A 19,553-nucleotide genomic window follows, 5' to 3' on the forward strand; every position below is an offset into this window, starting at 1 on the left:
CTTCAAGGGGGAAGTACGTTCCCCGCCAGGAACGTTTTCGCTTCGGAAAAGGGGGGAGGGGCTGAGTTCGCGGCGCTACTTTCAGACTACGGAGAGGCCTCAGGGTCAAACTGAACCAACTCCGGCGGGTTACTCAGGACGCCCACAGCGGCATTTTTCAGTTGGAACATCTGGAGTACTCCAGGCTTGGGCCTTACAGAGCGTCGCTGACGGCTCAACTTCAGGAAGACCCGACGTTAGTGAAATGGCCAGTCTAGATGGTAGCGACTGCAGAGACCTTAACTAAACCCGCGGCGATTGCTCTTTGTTAACCTCAAAACGTCGCGCCCCCTTCCGGCAGCATTTGCTCAACTCTACGTCACCCAGTTGGTCCCGGTATTTCGTTCTTTACCCGTGACCCTTCGGGAGAAGTGGGGAAATCAGTTTCTGTCCTGTGGCTCCCGTTCTCGCGACTACAAGATGGCCTCCCGAAAGGGCTTACGCGATGCAGTTCAGTTCCTCGAGTGGAATTCTTCGATTGCACGGCGTGTTCATGCGAACCTTAAAGTATCAAAAGTATCTATCTCCGGGCTAGCACTACAAGTTACAAGGAACACAAAATTATCCCGAAGATGCGGTATTTATTTTCAACGGAATCTTGGAAAGTATAGGAAACTTCTGCGTGACTGAAGGGTGAACCAAGTTACTGAATTGTGCAAAAAAGGTGGGGGGCATATTACAATAGAAATAAAATTAAGTGCATCTAGTTGGATAAAGAAGATAAATATAGATGTGAGAATATAGATGTCAGTTGCATGAAATTCAGTCTTCCTTAATAAAACACTTGAAACCCTGATACTCCTGGATGAGCATCAGAAGAAAGTCCTCAGTAGCTAAAGATGTGCTGATTCTCAAATCCAAGTGGCCTTCGAAATTAAAATTTTATCTTGGGAGAAACCCTTACAAATTACACCTGGCAATACCATAATGTGAGTGGAGAAAAGTTCCATTCGTTTAGCGTTTTTCCCTAATTTCCACTTAGCACAAAGAAGACTACACAACAATCTAATAGATTCTTTAAATCGCTCTTGGGGGAAAACATAGGACATATACCACATTTTACCAGTGGTTCTCTCTGATTTTGATCTGTGATTTTATTTTCCAGTTTTTTTTTTTTTTTTGTAGTTTCTGATTTTCCAATTTGTTTTTTAGGTTTTTTTTTTTCCTTCAGATTGAGAGCGAGAGCGCGGGCTCAGTCACGTGTGTGCATGCATGAGTGAGGGGAGGGGCCGAGGTGAGAGACAGTCTCAAGAAACTGAGCACAGAGCAGGACTAGTGGCTGATTTCTTGACCCCAAGATCATGACATGAGCCAAAGTCAGACATTTCACTTACTGAGCTACCCAAGCACACCTCTGAGAAACATTGGGATTAGAGAAAGTGGTATGAAACCTGATCCCCCTACTGAAACTTTCCACATGTTCCTACTGCCCTCCTATAATCCTATTGTAATTCTTTGTTGATTTCCCTAGTAGAGTTGAAGCAATTTTCTGGTAGTTATCCCGGCCCCATCTCTATTCTCCAACCAGTCAGCATACTGTGTATCATATAAGAGTTTTTCCATTTGTCAGATGAGTGAAGATTTTGAACCCAATATAAGCCAATAATTTTAGAAACCCCTTGCCAAATGGAGATAATTATTAAATAACTCGTGTTTTGTTCCTTGTGCCAACTTAAGACACTCTCAGCAATCACTGATTGCCAAATCAAGAACTGTATTTTTTAAAAGATTTTATTTTTTTGACAGAGCGTAAGCAGAGAGAACAGCAGAGAAAGAGGAAGAAATAGGCTCTCTGCATGTGGGATTTGATCCCAGGACTCTGAGATCATGACCTGAGCTGAAGGCAGTCGCTTAACCAACTGGGCCACCCAGGCACCCCAGGAAATGAATTTTATAGACCCATTTCCCTTCCCCTGACTTATCAGCTAGGATTTCCCTGTAATGTTAGGTAGGATCTGAAGGAAACGTCACACACACACATATATGTATTTCATCCCCAAACTTTCTCAGAATGTTTTCGTATTAAAGTGTCTAAAGAGTGATCATGTACATTATCTGCTACAGTCTGGTCATTCTGCATTTTGATCAGAAAGTACTGAAGCAGCCACCATCTTGGCAGTATTGGTAATCTGCTATTTATGACTAACAGATTAGCAGACTGTCAATTAAATTTTTATTAACTTTCCCTGTTTGCAGTGCTTGAAGTAGAAAATTCAAAGGGAGGGTATGTTCAAGTTAGTATTTTGCATTACTGTGGAATCAAGTTAGCCTCAAGGTTAAATGGGGAAAAAAATGAGATGTGGTAAAGATACAGAATTTGGAAGTATTCCTACCATTCAAGATAGGAATCTTTATAGTGTTAAGTTCCATATATCGTCCATCTTAACATTGAAAAATAAAATTCTTTAAAGCTGTGGTATATATATAATTTAGCCTTAAAAAGGAATGAAATTCTGATACATGCTGCCACATGGATGAACGCTGGAAAGATTTTGCTAAGGAAACAAGACAGCCCATGGGAGACTTACCCTTTCTTACCCATCCTATCTATCCCTCTTTGCCGTTAGGCAGGGCCATGTGACTACTTCTGGCCGGTGGGTTGTGAGCGACACATTCAAGATGAATTAAATTGCTGGTGCAAGACTGTTTAGTGCTCTCTTCCCCTGCTAGAGTGGGGAGACCTGGTGTTAAAATGATAGAAGCACAACATAAAAGACTGGATTACAAAGTCATCAATTGGAAAATAGTTGGCTACGAAGATTGCCTAGATTCACAGGGGGGCATTGGGTGAGGAAGAAATAAACTTTTGTTGTATTAAACCACTGGGCTATGGAGTTATTTGTTACTGCAGCAAAAATGAGGCTGTCCTAATGCATATTGGAATGCAAACGTTTTGGATTTCTGCTTGAGAGCAACTTTTAAAAATGTATGAAAATGGCTTCGGTTGAGGGGGGTCCATGAACCTCTGAACTTACATACAAAAATTTGGGTTGTATATTTTTCTGAGACTACATAACTGTCAAGATATCCCTTCCCAACTTCTACATTGTCATTAGCAAGAGTGAAGAGGGGTCCAGAATTAAAACCCTCCTCTTCCCCCAACTCACAGCTTCAATAAATACTTTTTAAATTAGTGAACAAATGAAAGATGGTCTATAACTTTCATCATAATCTCAAAGAGCTTCATGACCCAAAAGAGCTTAAATCCAAACAGGGAGACAAAATATTTCCTAAGGAATAATCCTGTCTAAATAATCCAAATATTTTGAGAAACATCTGAAAAGAGGAAGATTCGCCCTTGGTAGATAACTGAAATTTGAGTGAAAGTGACCTGTAATATCTTTTGTTCTGAAATAATGAATTTCTGAAATGCAAAGGATATTTTGAATATAGCTAGGTAAGCAAATACAGTGTTGATAAATAAATATTATCAATAATGTGCATTGCAAAAACTCCAGGACCAACTGTGAAACAAAAAATTTAATATTTATTATGCATTTTTATACAGTAACATCAAAATAGTGCTCAATAAGTTACATAGCTATTTTCTAAAAACACTGCAAAAAAGATAAAACAGTAGGAATGGTATATAACCAGCATTACTCAAAATTAAAAATACAGTCCTCTATCTTTTAAACAGATTTGAATTGGCGATTTCTACATGAACCAAAATATTTTAAATATCTAAAAATCATCTTTCTTAATTCACTAGTTAATATATAAAGGCTCAATTTTATTGCACATATTTGGTTTAGGCTTATTTGATCAGATAACATGCAAATTATGAATATGAATTTAGAAGTGGGCAGAATGGTATTTTGTACTATAAAAATTGGGTGAAAGTGATACAGTTCACAGCTTAATCTTTAGGAAATTTTATTCAGCTGTTGTATAAAATCACTAAAATCATCGCGCATGCGAGCTAAGAGCTATTATATATAGTAAAATAGCTCTGTTGGAGCATTTAAAATAAGAAAACAGGAATCAACTCCTCTTAGAACTGACACCACTACCACTGTTCTTGCCACCCAAAAAGGTGGTTTTCACATCTGGTTTAAAAACATTAAATAACAAAGTCTTAAATACAGAAACATATTTGGTTATGCCAAAAGTATTCCCATAATTGACACATAATCAAAATTTTATCATTTTAAATAGGAAAAAACAGAGGAAACAGGTTAGACATACCCTGTAAACCAGTTTCTAAATACAGCTAGTGAAACTTCTGTTTTACTTCTTAAACTCACTTGGCCAAGCACAACGGTAGTTGTTTCAAGAATCTGTAAACATTTCTCACTTATTTGTATGGTTTCCTGAGGTCATCTAAAAACTATTGTTATTCTAGCAGCTTCACAATTTAGTACCCCTGCAAATGTGCTTTCAAAATGTTCAGAATAAACAAATTAAATGTAGGCCCATGAGTACCTTAACATACTTTCCCTATTACAAATCTATCTTTAGGAAATTCTTAGGTATCAAAATCAAATTTGTTCCATTTACCAGCAGACCCTGAAAAATATTCAGAAACTCTAGGCCATAAAAAAAGTAGATTTCAGACTTTGCTCTTTTACCATGAGATGAAAATAAAGTTTCTCTTTTCATGTTACTTCTGGAATAATGTCTAAAACATATATAGGCTTCTCCATTTTAAAACATGTTAAAATGGTGTCAGCACAGTGTCTGACCCATCTCAGGTATTCAAAAAATACATACTTACTGAACAAGTGTTAAGTTAAACATAAGAACTACTGCAGTACTTGAGTACCGAGGTAATATTCTAAAGCTACAATGTATCACTCAATGAAAAATTGTCTTAACTGGTACGCAGAATAAAGCTCATACGGTCTCCTCTTTGGTAACTACAGCACTGGTGCATTTCCTGGGCATCCTATTAATGAAAAGAGGACTAGGCACTTTCCCTGATTCCTGCCCTTACCTGTCTCACCATCTCTGACTTGAGCTATGTAAGGGATAAAGCCAAGAGGCAAGAGAAAAGGATGCTCTTGTTTCTTTCCTATCCTTTTTCCTTCCTTTCCCTTTCTTTCCTTCTTTCTCTCACCTTTTCTCTTGTGTCTATCCATCTACCAATGAAACAGGAAGCAAGTGACCATCCAGTGAAAAATATGTGCCTCCTAATGGTATCTTTTCTTAGGAGAAAAATGAGGTGACTTGGTATTTACATTTGGGGGAAAAGATGGTAATTGTCATTACCAATATGGCTAACTTGAATAATGAGGTTTAGCTAATATTTTCCAAAAAAACTCACTGCTCTGGTACTGAAAACGTCAATGTTCATGGATTACAAATAAACATAAAACATTGTTTAATTTAAACAGTTCAAACTGCTTTTTATAGGACCCAATCTGAGTTTGCAGATTAATTTATAAAGATATATTTCTCCATCACATTAAAAAAATCAAGAAAACACTATTATTTCAAATTTGAATACCTTAAAGATAGAATTTGTGCAATGACATTTTTAAGCTCTGATTTTTATATATTATTACCATCTTTAACACTAATCACAATTCCTCTTAACCACATATCAAAAGGCAGCACCAGTAAACTTGACAATATTATACAACCTTAAATGTTAAGAAGGGTCAAAGGCTTGGTTAAATATTTCCACACATTATCTACAGCCTCTACTCCTATCCTTCCTTCCCAAGAGGAAAATGAACTGGAACTAGGCACTTAGCCAGTAGCTGCCTGTAGTATGAGGTGTTGGCACTAATGATTAGAATGCTTGAACCATGCAGGTATGGGTTTTGATTCAGTAATACAAGACCCAAGTAGCCGTTATTTTTTAGAATTTTATGCCTAAGTAATAATAGAAGCATGTTCATGCCAAGTATTAAGCCAAGACAGCTCAATAATTTGTATTCTGCAGGGAGGGTTTAAGTACCAAATTCTTACTGTATTTATTTAAAAACTGAAATGCCAACTTTACACTTCATTAAAATACAAGCTAAGCCCACATGAACTTATTAATGATGCTTGTTGGTGACAAAAGTGATCACAAATTCCAAAACCATGATTAATATTTACTGACCTACAGAACTAGAAAATTATATTTCCCTGTCAAGTATAATAATATAATTTGGTAATTTATATTTCAAAGTATCCAATGATCCCATGTGGATTAACAACTTCTTTTTACCAATTCTGCTTGTTATAATTATCAATAGTTATATTTTGACGTTGGCTAATTACATGCAGATTATCTTCAATTCCATCATGAACAGGCTGCAAATAATATGCTGATGATATATTTCAACATTTGTCTAGTTGTCAAAACCTCAAAGCAACAAGCTAATCAATAAATTATGTGTAGGATCCTATTACTGAAGCTACAGTGGTATCTTTTTATAAGGTGGAATCACACAAAATATCATGAGGTCACTGTACCTACTGTGTAAGTATATGTTATAACAATGTTTCCCACACAGCGGTATATGTACACCACTGGACAGCCCTGAGACATGAAGCGGAGTGCTACGTGGATGAAAAATTTTTCTCTAATCGCTATGTATTTTTAATGTTTATTAGGAATAATATAACTAGCACATAAAATGTGAAATATGCTCAAAACAAGGCTACGTTTAAAAATGTAAGCCAAAAAATTCAGGTTAAAAATAACTAAACAATGGCACACTAGATAAATACATACACATACACACACACACACATGAAATCAGAAAGGTGGTATGCAACTCACATTTGGTAAACACTGTTTTAAGGAACAATGTGATTAGCCAGCATCATTTCTGAATGCTGGTAGTAATAAGCCACATTATAAGGGGGGGCGGGGGGTTTCCTCTACTGCTGCAAACTCTTTTTTTTCCTAGGATAAATATTCCTTAAAAACATTTATTTACATGTATTTTAAGAATATAAGTTTGGAAGCGTTGAGTAAATTTAATTAACATTAAAAGGATTCACCAAAGTGGTAAAAATCTTCAGAGGCATTTGAGGGACATGCTATTCCTACAGAAAAGACTACAAAGGCACATTACTATATTATGGTTTTGGTTGCAGCATTGAAACAAAAGTGATCTAAAATCATCATCATCACCAAGTATTACCAGATAATTATAATATTCTTTCATAAAAAAGAAGATACGCTTGGGCACTCAGCGCTCTTGATTCTGGAACCACCTGCACGTAAGTGTCACTAACGTGGACCCACTGGCCTGTCGATTCACTATCAGGCTCCTTCAAATCTAACAAGACAAAAAGAAGTATAATTTTACAAAAATATGCTCTTATTCTACATTATAAATAACAACGCATTCATCACCAACTCTATCTATCTAATGCTAGATCTTACTGGTGTGTTTCTTCTTGTGTTACACATCTTCCAAAATCAACCAACTCTTTCAAAGCAGTATTGGCACCACTTCACTCTAAATACCTACTGAAATATTAGATAGACCCATGAATATTTATTTGCTCAAGGAAAAGAATCATTCTCACTGAAATAGAAAGAACAAAAGCAAAGCTTGCTCATTCATAAGGCAGAGTATGCACATTTTCAACCCCCACTCTATTCTGAGGACCTGGTAGGTCTTCAAAATCTTTTGGTGTTGTTAAGTAAAATGCCACTCCACTGAAATATACGATGACTCAACACCCTGAAAAACAGTGTGTCACTTCACACCATCTAGAAGGGGACAGCCTTATGATATTTAAGGTTCTTTACAATGATCGAAGTACTCTTCAAGGTATTTCTCACTTAACTTTAACAAAGTGAATCCACTGGAGGTATCCATGAAACAGAAGACCCCTTCCAGAATAGGAAGAACACATTCATTTGTTTTTAGGAATAACATGAACTTGGGATGCCATACCAGGTACGTATGTCTTTCCAGTAATATGCTGCAATAATTTCCTGGAGGGTGTTCTCACTTTCACATAAGCTGTGTAGTGACCTCCTCTCATGGAGCCACTGTGTTCCACCACGCCATAGAGACCATAGAGAACTTTATCTCCCACACTTACATTCTTTTGGACAAAGGAAAAACTGAAATTAGTAATTTTTTTCGTGAAATATTATAAAAAGGAAAATTAAGTCAAATGTATGTCCTGCTTAAACCAAGAGAAACGCATTGTTAAAACAACGAGTTGTGTTTCCACATGTATTAGACTGGCAAAATGCAAAAGCCTGACAACATTCTCTGTTGGCTAGGCTGTGGGGAAAAGAGTACTCACACACACTGCCTGCAGGAACACAAAGGGATACAACCCCTTTGCAGAGGTATTTCATGTTATCTAAATTACACAGGTATTACTCTTGGATTTATCAATCCTATTTGTAGGAGTCTATCTTACAGGTACATGAGCAAAATGTAAAAAAAAAAATGCTATTAGTTATTATTTTGACAATTAGCTGCAGAAATATTTGTAATATCAAAAAACTGGAGACATGGGGATATAATGTACAATACATGGAATATAGGTAATAATATAACAATTTTGTGTGGTGACAGATGATAGCTAGACTTATCAAGATCACTTTGTAAGGTATATAAAGGGTGAATCACTGTATTATATACCTGAAAATGACATAATACTGTATGTCAACTACACTTCAATTAAAAAGAAATTGGAATAAACCCAAATAAATCAGTCCCCATTAAACTGGGGACTGGTTGAATAAATTATGATGCATTGAGTATTACGTTGCTTGAAAAACAGAGTGCAGACTATCTCAAAATACTGCTGTGAAATAATCTCCAGGATATAATGTTAAGAGTAAGGTTAAAAAAAAAAAAAAGGATACGTATTGTAAGCTGTCATTATTTAAGAGTAAAGACACATATACACATATCTGTTTATATTTTTAAAAATTACAGAGGAATAAACAAATTTTAAATGGTTCATATATAAAGGGAGGGAAGAAACAGGTGGAATGAACATGGAGTAGGAAAGTTACACTTATTTGAATTCACCTTGTTTCATTCATTTAATACATTTGTTTTTGGGACTATATAAATATTTTATGTATTTAGCAAAATTTTAAACATTTAAGTTTGAATTTAAAAAGAAATCCCTAAAATGAAAATTTAAAAATTAAACAGGTGAATAATATATTCTGGTTGGCAGCATAAATCGTTCAGAGAGAAACCACTAAGGTTATATCAAGAGAACCCAGATGCCAGCTTGAGAGCCTTTCAGTAGCCAACTATGGACCCATTTATATTCTACTAAATATATTAGAACACAAAAAGAAAAGTGTAGTAAGCTGAAATATACTTAATGTGTTTCAATTCATAAATTAAAAATCAGAAATTAGGGGTGCCTGAGTGGCTCAGTGGGTTAAGCCTCTGCCTTTGGCTCAGCTCATGATCCCAGGGTCCTGGGATCAAGCCCTGCATCAGGCTCTCTGCTCAGCAGGGAGCCTGCTTCTCCCTCTCTCTCTGTCTGCCTCTCTGCCTACTTGAGATCTCTCTCTCTGTCAAATAAATAAAGAAAATCTTTTTAAAAAATCAAAAATTAACTGATCATAGTTTTCAAGGATGCCACTGAATGAATTCATTATTCTGAAAACTGGTTTAGAACGGGAGAGGTTAAGAATCAAAACATTTATCCAGCCTTTTCTATAAAAACTCTTTTATAACTAAATAGATTAAAGGAATTTCTCTCTGTATAGATGTGTTCAGCTAATAAATGAAGAAGGAATGACAGATTTAAAATACCACCATCCTGTAATTCTTAATGAACTCGTGGATCTAGCACTCGGGCATCAGTGCTTGCTAATACTACAGAAAGAAAGGTAAATGGCATTATGTGCCACCTGAGTAAAACAAAACAGAACAAAACAAAACAAAAAGCCCTATAAAATAGTCTTAGCAGGGGGAACAAAAAACATCAAACCTGTATCTGTTCAAGGCACTTAAGAGCCAACTATCTATTTGTAGGAAATAAGAGGACAGGGGAAGAATCATTAAAATCTAAACTATGGAAACTGCCAGAGAGATGACTCAATTTCTTAAAAACATAAATTACAAGGGAGAAAAGGGGAGAGAGGTGGGAGAGGGGAACTAGACATAAGAAGAGACCAGAAGACATCCAGTCATTAAATGTATAGACCTTACTTGATACTAATTCATTTTTAAAATTTCACTTGTGAGACAACTGGAAATAAATACATTAGATGATATGAAGAAGTGTTGCTGTTTTTGTTTTGTTTTGTTTTTTAGTGTGAAAATGGTATTGTGGTTATGTTCTTTAAAAAGGGGAGGGAGTGATTCTTCTTTTATAGACACACAAAATAATACTTATGAATGAAATAATGCCTGATATTTGCTTCAAAATAACATGGGAAGTAGTAGGTTAGCATGTGGATATGGCAAGACTGGCCACGTACCTAAGGTTTTAGAGCTACGTGATGGGTGCTATATAGGTTCTTTGTACTGTTCTGTCTACTTTTGTGTATGTTGAAAATTCTCTGTAAAAAGTACCTTTTAAAAATATGTTTTTATAAATTTAATACAAACCCTGTTGCCACATTATCAAATTCTATGAATATGGAGTGTTACTAGTTGATAGATAGTGCTGGTATTCTGCAGCAGATAAACTGAATCTGCCAAATAGTTGCTTTTAAGATATTTTTGTTTTGATTAATCAGTGTAGTAAAACTATTAAGTACAAGAGGCATTCCACTCCATACCACAAAATCTAGACTGCTAACCAGGAATCATGAACAGAACATGTTACCCTATAACATGTGGTTCCCTCAATGGAGACAAAGCCATTGATTTCACCTACATAGTTCTTACATACATACAAATACAAGCAATTATAAACCAGTCTGATTTCTGTACCTAATTACTAACATATTATCGATTTTAAAGTATCATACTCAGCTGACAAGTATACTATTTTCAGTAGTGTAGATGAAATGGCATGAAAAACAATGCGCTAGAATATTGACTCACAAAAGAGAATGAACTCCACAACCGCTAAAACTGTTGTCAATCAAGCACATCATTCACAAGGAACAGAAGAGGTCACAAAATCTGCTTACTTCTCTCTGCAACTATCTGATTCCAGCAGCACTGACGAGCAGCACTGATCTTCCTGACCACCATGCCTCGTGGTTTACACAACTTTCCAACTGTCCCTTACTCTGTCTCCCAAAGGACAGAAGTCATTCAGTGTGTTAAGTGTCCCACGTTATGGATTTAACTTCACTAATGATAAAATTCTCTTTCAGAGAAACTGAATGAATGAATGAATGAATGAATGAATGAAGGTATGAAAGAAACAAAGGCCTAATACATCTAAGCATGTTATTTACATGTCAATTAAACATCTTAATATATACAATACCTTACAAGTAGCAGAACAGAATGGTGCTAAATCAAGCACAAGTGGAAAATCTACATGTCTGTTTACTTTTCGAAGACTCAAGCCAGCCTTAAAAAGAACAAAAAGCTATTTTTAATGCAAGATCCATCTAAATCACTGTTACTAAGTAAAACCAAAAGAAAAATCCTAGAAGTTAGCTTTCTTAATAGCTATAAAAACATGACTAACGAATAGTCCAAAACCGACATATAACTTTGACACCATTGATTAGTCTGTAAATATTTCCTTTCTAAGGGTATGAATTATTTCTGTAAGTTTCTAACTTGAGATGCAGTAACAAATATAAAATAACTGTGGTACATCATGAAATTGGCTTCTCAGATGTCACATGACCCTATCTTGTTCAGAGTAACTGTGCATATACACCCTTCACTAGTCATTCTCATGTAATGAGACACAAGACATCCATTCCTGCTCTCCTCGGCCACTTCACTTTCACTGAGTTTCTAATTCTTGGCCATCAAAAATCAAGAATTTAGGGGGCACCTGGGTGGCTCAATTGTTAAACATCTGCCTTTGGCTAAGGTCATGATCCCAGGGTCCTAGAATCAAGCCCCAAGTCAGGCTCCCTGCTCAGCAGAAAGCCTATTCTCCCTCTCCCACACCCCCTGCTTGTGTTCCCTCTCTAACTGTCTTTCTTCTCCGTCATATAAATAAAATCTTAAAAAAAAAAAACTCAACAATTTAGTCTAATTTTTCTGTGGATATGGATGGGGGTGTATAGAGAAAAACCTCTTCCTGCCTACCTATGGCCTGCCTGAAACGTTGCAGATATATTATCAAAACTCCTAATCTTTTCCTTGAGATTTCTTCCATGGGTTTTATGCTTAGAAAATCTTCCTCCCAGGCATCTCCCACGAGTTCCCTCCCTCCTTGGGAGCTTCGTACTATCACCTTGCTATTTTGCTATCACTCAATAAACTCTGCTTTGCTGCCCACCAAAAAAAAAAAAAAAAAAGAAGAAGAAGAAAAATCTTCTTCCCAGAGGTCAGGTTAACATTCATTTAAGTTTTCTTTTAGTCTTTTGAAGATTCGTTTCACACAGTTAAAATATTAATCTAAAACTAGTATTGATACATGATATAGAGGGAAGCTTTACATTTTTTAATTTCAGCTCTTTTTCCTAAATCCTTTATCAAATAATGTACCCTGTGGGGTACTGGCTGGCTCAGGTGAAGGAGCAAGCAACTCCTAATCTTGGGGTCGATCTTGGAGCCCTGAGTTTGAGCCCAAACTGGGTGTGGTGATTACTTAAAAATAAATAAACTTAGAAACAAAAGAATGCACCTCCTTCCCAAGTGATTTGAGATTCTTCCTTTATCATAACAAGAGTTTTAAATAATATTCATGTTTTATTTATTGACAATCTCAACCATACTGTTCTAATGATATAGTTTTATTTTTAAACTGGTGTCAAAAAAAAAAATCACCCATTCTAACTTTTTCCAAAAAGTTTTAGAATGTCACTTATTTAGTCTTTCAGAGAAATTTTTAAATCATTATATCAAATGCAAAAAAAAAATGAAAAAAACAAAAACAAAAAATAAGACAAGGCACTGGATTAAAACTAAGCATAGAGAAAAATCTGACCCACTAAAAACACTTAGGTTACCTCTCACTGTAAAGTCCCTACATTTGCATTTTGTGGCTCTTTTGCAGGTAGTCCAAGTCAACCATGCTCAGCCCACCTATCCCTATCACTGGGCTCATGAGAACTCAGAAAGCTATGTGCACTTTGCTATTTCCCTGTTTCTAAGGATTCTTAATAAACTTTATTTTTCATTCTCTCTCTCTTCCATACACGTGTGCACACATGCGCACACGCACACACACACACACACACAACTTAGGTTCCTACCACCCAAATCATCAAATACAGTATTATGAATTAAACAATTTTAATTAGAAAATTCTTGTAAACTATTGTAGCTGAAAAAGCAATAAATCCCTTACGACAGATTTTTATATTAAACAAGTTACTGTCTAATCCTTGACAGCACTTTACAAGGCATAGGGCTCTGTGAAACATATGACAAAATTACTACAGTGCCACTAAAAGGGCTTTTACCTGATGGAATCTTTTGAGATGGAGAATTAGGATGACTGGAACAGCAGAAATGAGCAATTGTTTCCTGGCGTTAGTATAAACTCCTTCTGCTTTCTTTTCTATAAAAAATATAATTTATTTGTAAAATTCCATTTTATACATTATATACCAGACAACAGAGTTAACATTCATGAAGAAGCATCGTATCATATTTTTAAACATGTTAAAGAGATTAGACTCTGGTGACAAGGGTGCCTCATATACTCCTTTCCAAAACTCCACTGAAATGAAAGCGATTTTTTTCAAAAAGCACGTGCTTATGAGGACAAAGAATAGGAAAAGTTAGAATAGAAAATAGAAAAGTTAGAATGGGTGATTTTTTTTTTTGACACCAGTTTAAAAATAAAACTATATCATTAGAACAGTATGGTTGAGATTGTCAATAAATAAAATTTCACTTGCAATGAAATTTTGGGAGCTAGGAAGCAGATGGACTAAAGCAATTATGTCAATGCCCTCCAGCCAAAGACCACCAGAAACACACCTGTAGTTGAAAAAATAGGTCATTACTCGTTGTAGTGAAAGGAGATCACGAGTCATGGGAACCACGAGGCATTTCAGTAAGAGGTTGTTAGAAAATGGGCGCCTGGGTGGCTCAGTGGGTTAAGCAGCTGCCTTCAGCTCAGGTCATGATCTCGGGGTCCTGGGATTGAGTCCTGCATCGGGCTCTCTGCTCAGCAGGGGGTCTGCTTCCCTTCCTTTCTCTCTGCCTGCCTCTCTGCCTACTTGTAATCTCTGTCAAATAAATAAAATCTTTAAAAAAAAAGTACCTGGGGTGGGATTTGAATATGGCCAACAGCATATTTAACTTAGATTAATAGAAACTGGTATTTCTTACTTCTCCCATCTAGACATTTCTTTAATTACTAGTGTATTAAGCATGTCTTTATTCTGATACTTTGACACCTAGGGCCTTGCTGACATTTTTTTTTTTTAAGATTTTATTTATTTATTTGACAGAGAGAGATCACAAGTAAGCAGAGAGGCAGGCAGAGAGAGAGGAGGAAGCAGGCTCCCTGCTGAGCAGACAGCCCGATGTGGGACTCGATCCCAGGACCCTGAGATAATGACCTGAGCCGAAGGCAGCGGCTTAACCCACTGAGCCACCCAGGCACCCCCTTGCTGACATTATAAGGAAGGCTTCAGCCAGAACTAGGAAATTCCTAGATATAGTAAATAAAAGTGTGCCTCTCCTATGCAAACCAATCAAAGTGTGCCCTTATCACACTAGTGTCACATACTATCCAACTAGAGACAGCTCCATTGTCCTAGAGCCCACTGGAATTATTCAAAACTAATCAATCAGTCCCAAATTCATTGATTCCAATTCCTTCCCTGGAAACTACAAAAAGGCTTGGCCATGTCTTTTCCTCACTCCTTCTGCCTCCTGCCCAACCCTGGTGCTTCCCCATGTGGCCCTGCATGGCATGGCTTAGTGTCCTCCCTCCTCTTCAGAACTGTACATAACACACTATCTTTTCAGCAGCGGCTTCTCCTGATCTATGCACCTCACCACAACTGGTTACAAAGCCTGCATTTTGAAACAACTAGTCATTAAGAAGCGGAGTATTCTCTCCATATCAAGGCTAGAGATGCACTAGGGAAATTTTTTCTTGAAAGATTTCAGAGAGCTAGTCCACCAAAATAAGATTCTGTGGATTTGCACTTTTCGAGGCAGAGATGGGTATTTCCTGTTCAATCGACTTCATCAAAAATCTATTTAGAAGTGCAGTCCCTATCTTCAGGGCTGAGATACAACAATGAAAAGGATCATTCATGCTTCCAAGCAGCTTCAGTGTAGGGACAAGGTTCTCAGGTTCCTCTATTTCGGATCTATACCCAGTGGTCACTGACTATCAAATACCCCGTGAATACCAAGAAAAACAAAAACCTAAATATTCACCTGCAGAACCGGTTTCCTTTTGGTGCCTCCGTTTCTTCTCAGTACAGTTCTCACACAGAAGCTTGTTATTCCCCATTAGTAACTCCATCGATGTAAACTGGTAGAAACAGGACTGAAGCGAGCATTCTTTGGAGGCGGTCACATAGCTCCGAGAAAAGGTCTGAAAGGCATTTGGGGGGCGAGGAGACAGCACGCGCTTCTCCTCCGAAGAGCATGCACTGCTTGGAACCCTTTGGGGCCTATCTTCTCTATCAAAGTCTCTCTCTCCGGGTACAGGGCTGCTCAGACGAAGTTCCGAAAGAGCCTCGGCCACTCGCTCCTCCCCGCGGCCAGGCTCGCGGGTGGGGGGTCCACCGGCCGGCGGCTGCGGAGAGGGGGCGCGCGGCTGCACGCGGCAGCCCCGGGGGGACGGGGACAGCACAGGCTGCTCAGAAGCACTTTCGGACTCTGAGGCCTCGCTGTCCGCATCAGCGCTGCTCTCAGAAGGGCCGGCGTCCCTCTCGCTGCCCTCCGTGGCGCTCTCGGTCAGAGACTCGGTGTTCGCGGTGCTCGCCGCGGCCGGGGACGCCCCGTTCAGCTCAGGGGGCCCACGTTTCCGGGGCACGACGACCGCCCGATCTTCTCCAGATGACCATTTTCTCACACATTTTCTGCCATGAACTAGTTGATTCTGTAAGTTGACAGTATTTTCAGAGAAAAGAATCTTTTGACCTTACTGAAAATAAACGCAAGGCTTATTTACACGTTCCGCAACTCTTGAATAAATGCTTTTTCTAGACCCTCTGACATCCATTTCCTAAATCTACCTAATCTACAATCAATAGAAGATATAACAACAAACAGCGCCAATGTAAAATTAATCTTGATACAAGAAACCCACAAGAGCAGTTACTAATCTGTGGAGAAAGAAGCAGGTCTTTGTAGAACAGAGCTGTGAGGCAGGCTTTTAAGTTACAATCCTTTTTCTGGAGTCCGGCCACTTCAAGAGCAGTCTAACAGAAAAAGCTAAACCTGATAATATATCAACTTGCCAAGTTATACAAATCATATCACATAAAAAAAAAAGTTTTTTTTTTAATAATTTTTCTTTTTTAAAGATTTTATTTATTTGTCAGAGACAGAGGGAGAGAGAGCGAGCGAGCACAGGCAGACAGAGAGGCAGGCAGAGGCAGAGGGAGAAGCAGGCTCTCTGCCGAGCAAGGAGCCTGATGTGGGACTCAATCCCAGGACCCTGAGATCATGACCTGAGCCAAAGGCAGCTGCTTAACCAACTGAGCCACCCAGGCGTCCCAAGTTTTTTTTTTTTTTAAAAAGGTGCAAATTTAGATTGATTTCTTTAAGTTGTTATGGGATAATTCAACAACCAGCTATGTCCCTAGTGACATAATGGGTCTAGACAATAGTCATGAATGACTGGTGACATCAAAGATTACATATTAAACATTATGTGTATCTCCTTGGTGAAGCATACACCACCGGTTAGAAGTTTTCTTGCTAAGGGGTGCCTGGGTGTCTCAGCCAGTTGAGCATCCGACTTGATTTCAGCTCAGGTCATGATGTCAGGGTTCAGAGGCTGACCCCCATATGGGGCTCCACGCTGGGCACGGAGTCTCTTTCTCTCCCTCAAAATAAATGAAATTTTAAACAAATGTTTTCTTGCCAAAAATAAATAAATAACAAAACTTGAGCCTAATTAGGTTTTCAGATTGAACTGCCTTAGAGAGGAAATAAAGGGACTAAAGAAACCTATTAACACCATGGAAATGCAATAGCAAAATAAATTACTACTGAATGTGGGAATGTGAGAAATTATAGGAGGGAAAAAATGACCTGATTTCTTCAACAAATGCCCTCTGCTGGGAGCCTGCTTCTCCCTCTCCCTCTCTCTGTCTCTCATGAATAAATAAATAAAATCTTTAAAAAATAAAAGAGATATAAGAGACATGTGATTAAGAGATGGCAATCAACTGCAGTCGATAGATTTTTTTTGTTGTTTACTTTTTAAAGATTTTATTTATTTGACTGAGAGAGACACAGTGAGAGAGGGAACATAAGCAGGAGGAGTGGGACAGGGAGAAGCAGACTTCCCGCCAAGCAGGGAGCCTGATGCAGGGCTTGATCCCAGGAGCCTGGGATCATGACCTGAGCTGAAGACAGATGCCTAATGACTGAGCCACGCAGGTGCCCCTATAAATCTTTTTTAGATCCTAAATTCAAGCACACATTAAAAAGCAAAAACAAAAAAGGTATTTATGAGACAACTACAAAAATTTAAATAATGACTGGATATTGGCAGTATTAAAAGTTGTTAATATTTTTAGTTAGGATAATGTGCTGTGCTTATGTCTTCAAAAAAGTATCTTTTATATCAGAATTATTTCAAAATAATCTGAAATGGGGAAGGGGAGAATGTGGGATAGCTATAGATAAAATATGATTAGCCATGATCTGATAACTGTGAATCTGAGAAATGGGTACATGGGAATTTATTATACTACCTTCTCTACTTTTGTGTATTTTTAAAATTTTCTTATTAAAAAGTTTTTTTAAAAAACTTGTCTCACAAATGCATATAATCTTACCTTATCTTTAGATGAAGACTGGTTCTTGGTGGCTCTGGGTTGAGGAGTATTTTCTATAGTAACAGTGTCACTGTACTGACCATTATCTGTCACCTGCAAACTTCTACATTTACTCATTCTTCCCAAAAGTACAGGTTTTGAAACTTATATAGATGTCATGTACATAACACAAAACTTCTTTAGGAAATAAATTCTGGATATCATCTACTTTTTAAAATTTCTAGCTCATTTGAAATTAGGTAACTTCCTTAACATTAATTCTCAAACTATAATACATAATGGTTTGAAGTCCCTGAGAGTAAGAACTATATCATAATTTATGCATATATACATAAATCCCAGTATCAAATACAGTATATGAACTCCATTATCGTATTAAAAAAGACTCGCAGATAATGTGATCATATGCTCAACAAATATCTAAGTATATGAACGAATAAATGCTCTTCACAGAAGACTCATTAAGTTTCTCCTTACCCGTTCTTCTATTATAGGAAGTGAAATATCAATAAAAGGATCGTTCACTGAGGAGATCTTAAAAAGAAAACATATTGAGAAATTCAGTTAGAGTTCTAATATAGACAATGTAGAGTTTTATAAATTCTTAAAGAAATCAAACTTCCCAGGTAACTTAGAATTTCAAGTTAAAAAACATCCCTGGAATAAACCATGATTTTAATTGGGTAGAGCAGCACATATTGTTAATCAAAACAAGATATCCCAAAACCTAATAAATGCAACCCAGCTGAAATTTATAATATTGCCAATACGACTAACTTAGAATATTCAAAGTAACTTCAAAATAAACTGTGTTTAATAAAACTGATTAACTAAATTACATGCCACAACATAAATCAAATAGAAACATTAAAAAAAAAAAAAAAAGCCAGAGTGCTTGACTGTGTTTTGCATATTCTTTAGGTGAACTCTGTTTAAAAGGATTCTCTCTAGCTTGTGAGCGAGAAATCAAGTTCTGTGTTGAAAATACTAGAAATTTAAGTAATGTCACGTTGACAAATGCTGTGCTTCAACATGACAGGCTAGAAGGAGATATAACATATAATCCTGATTTTATAAGATTACAGAGGAAAAGAAAGGTACGCCATAATCTGGGACAGGAAAATATAACAAAAGTTTACCCCTATCATACTCCAAGCCATATGCTTTCAGAAATACTTTTACCAAGTAACTGAAAACCTATAAAAAATCTTTATGTGTTTTAAGTTGTTAAAAGTACAGACAGCATTCAAAATAAAAATTATCATTACATTCAAAGGTGAGTCTACTTTAAACAAAACTTAAACAAGTTACATAAATGTAAACTTTAAATAAAATATGGTAGATTACCCTAAGTTATGTTACTACCTTAAGTTATTTCTATTAGAATCATATTTTAGGGCAATGCATAGTTATAGAACCTAGTTACTCCCTTCCCATAAGTTTCTCTTTCATTTCAATCCAAACAAGTAGCTAACACATTCCAGCACATTAAAATAGGCTAAAAGAACTTCACAGGCTCGCCAAGAGGAAAAATAACACCTAAAAAAAT

General features: G+C 37.0%; 1 protein-coding gene across 1 annotated transcript in view; it reads right to left on the reverse strand.

Moving 5' to 3' along the window:
* Positions 1-3,506: 3,506 nt before the first annotated feature.
* Positions 3,507-19,553, reverse strand: part of USP45 (ubiquitin specific peptidase 45) — a 72,813-nt gene continuing 56,766 nt past the window's right edge. The window contains exons 12-17 of the mRNA XM_059401109.1: positions 18,482-18,538; positions 15,423-16,092; positions 13,481-13,578; positions 11,374-11,460; positions 7,890-8,043; positions 3,507-7,262 (exon numbers count right to left, since the gene is read on the reverse strand). Of these exons, the coding sequence (XP_059257092.1) occupies positions 7,132-7,262; positions 7,890-8,043; positions 11,374-11,460; positions 13,481-13,578; positions 15,423-16,092; positions 18,482-18,538 (1,197 nt within the window). The 3' untranslated portion in view covers positions 3,507-7,131. The remainder of the gene's footprint in view (positions 7,263-7,889; positions 8,044-11,373; positions 11,461-13,480; positions 13,579-15,422; positions 16,093-18,481; positions 18,539-19,553) is intronic.

Source organism: Mustela nigripes, chromosome 5, assembly GCF_022355385.1.
Source record: "Mustela nigripes isolate SB6536 chromosome 5, MUSNIG.SB6536, whole genome shotgun sequence".
Taxonomy (NCBI): Eukaryota; Metazoa; Chordata; class Mammalia; order Carnivora; family Mustelidae; genus Mustela; species Mustela nigripes.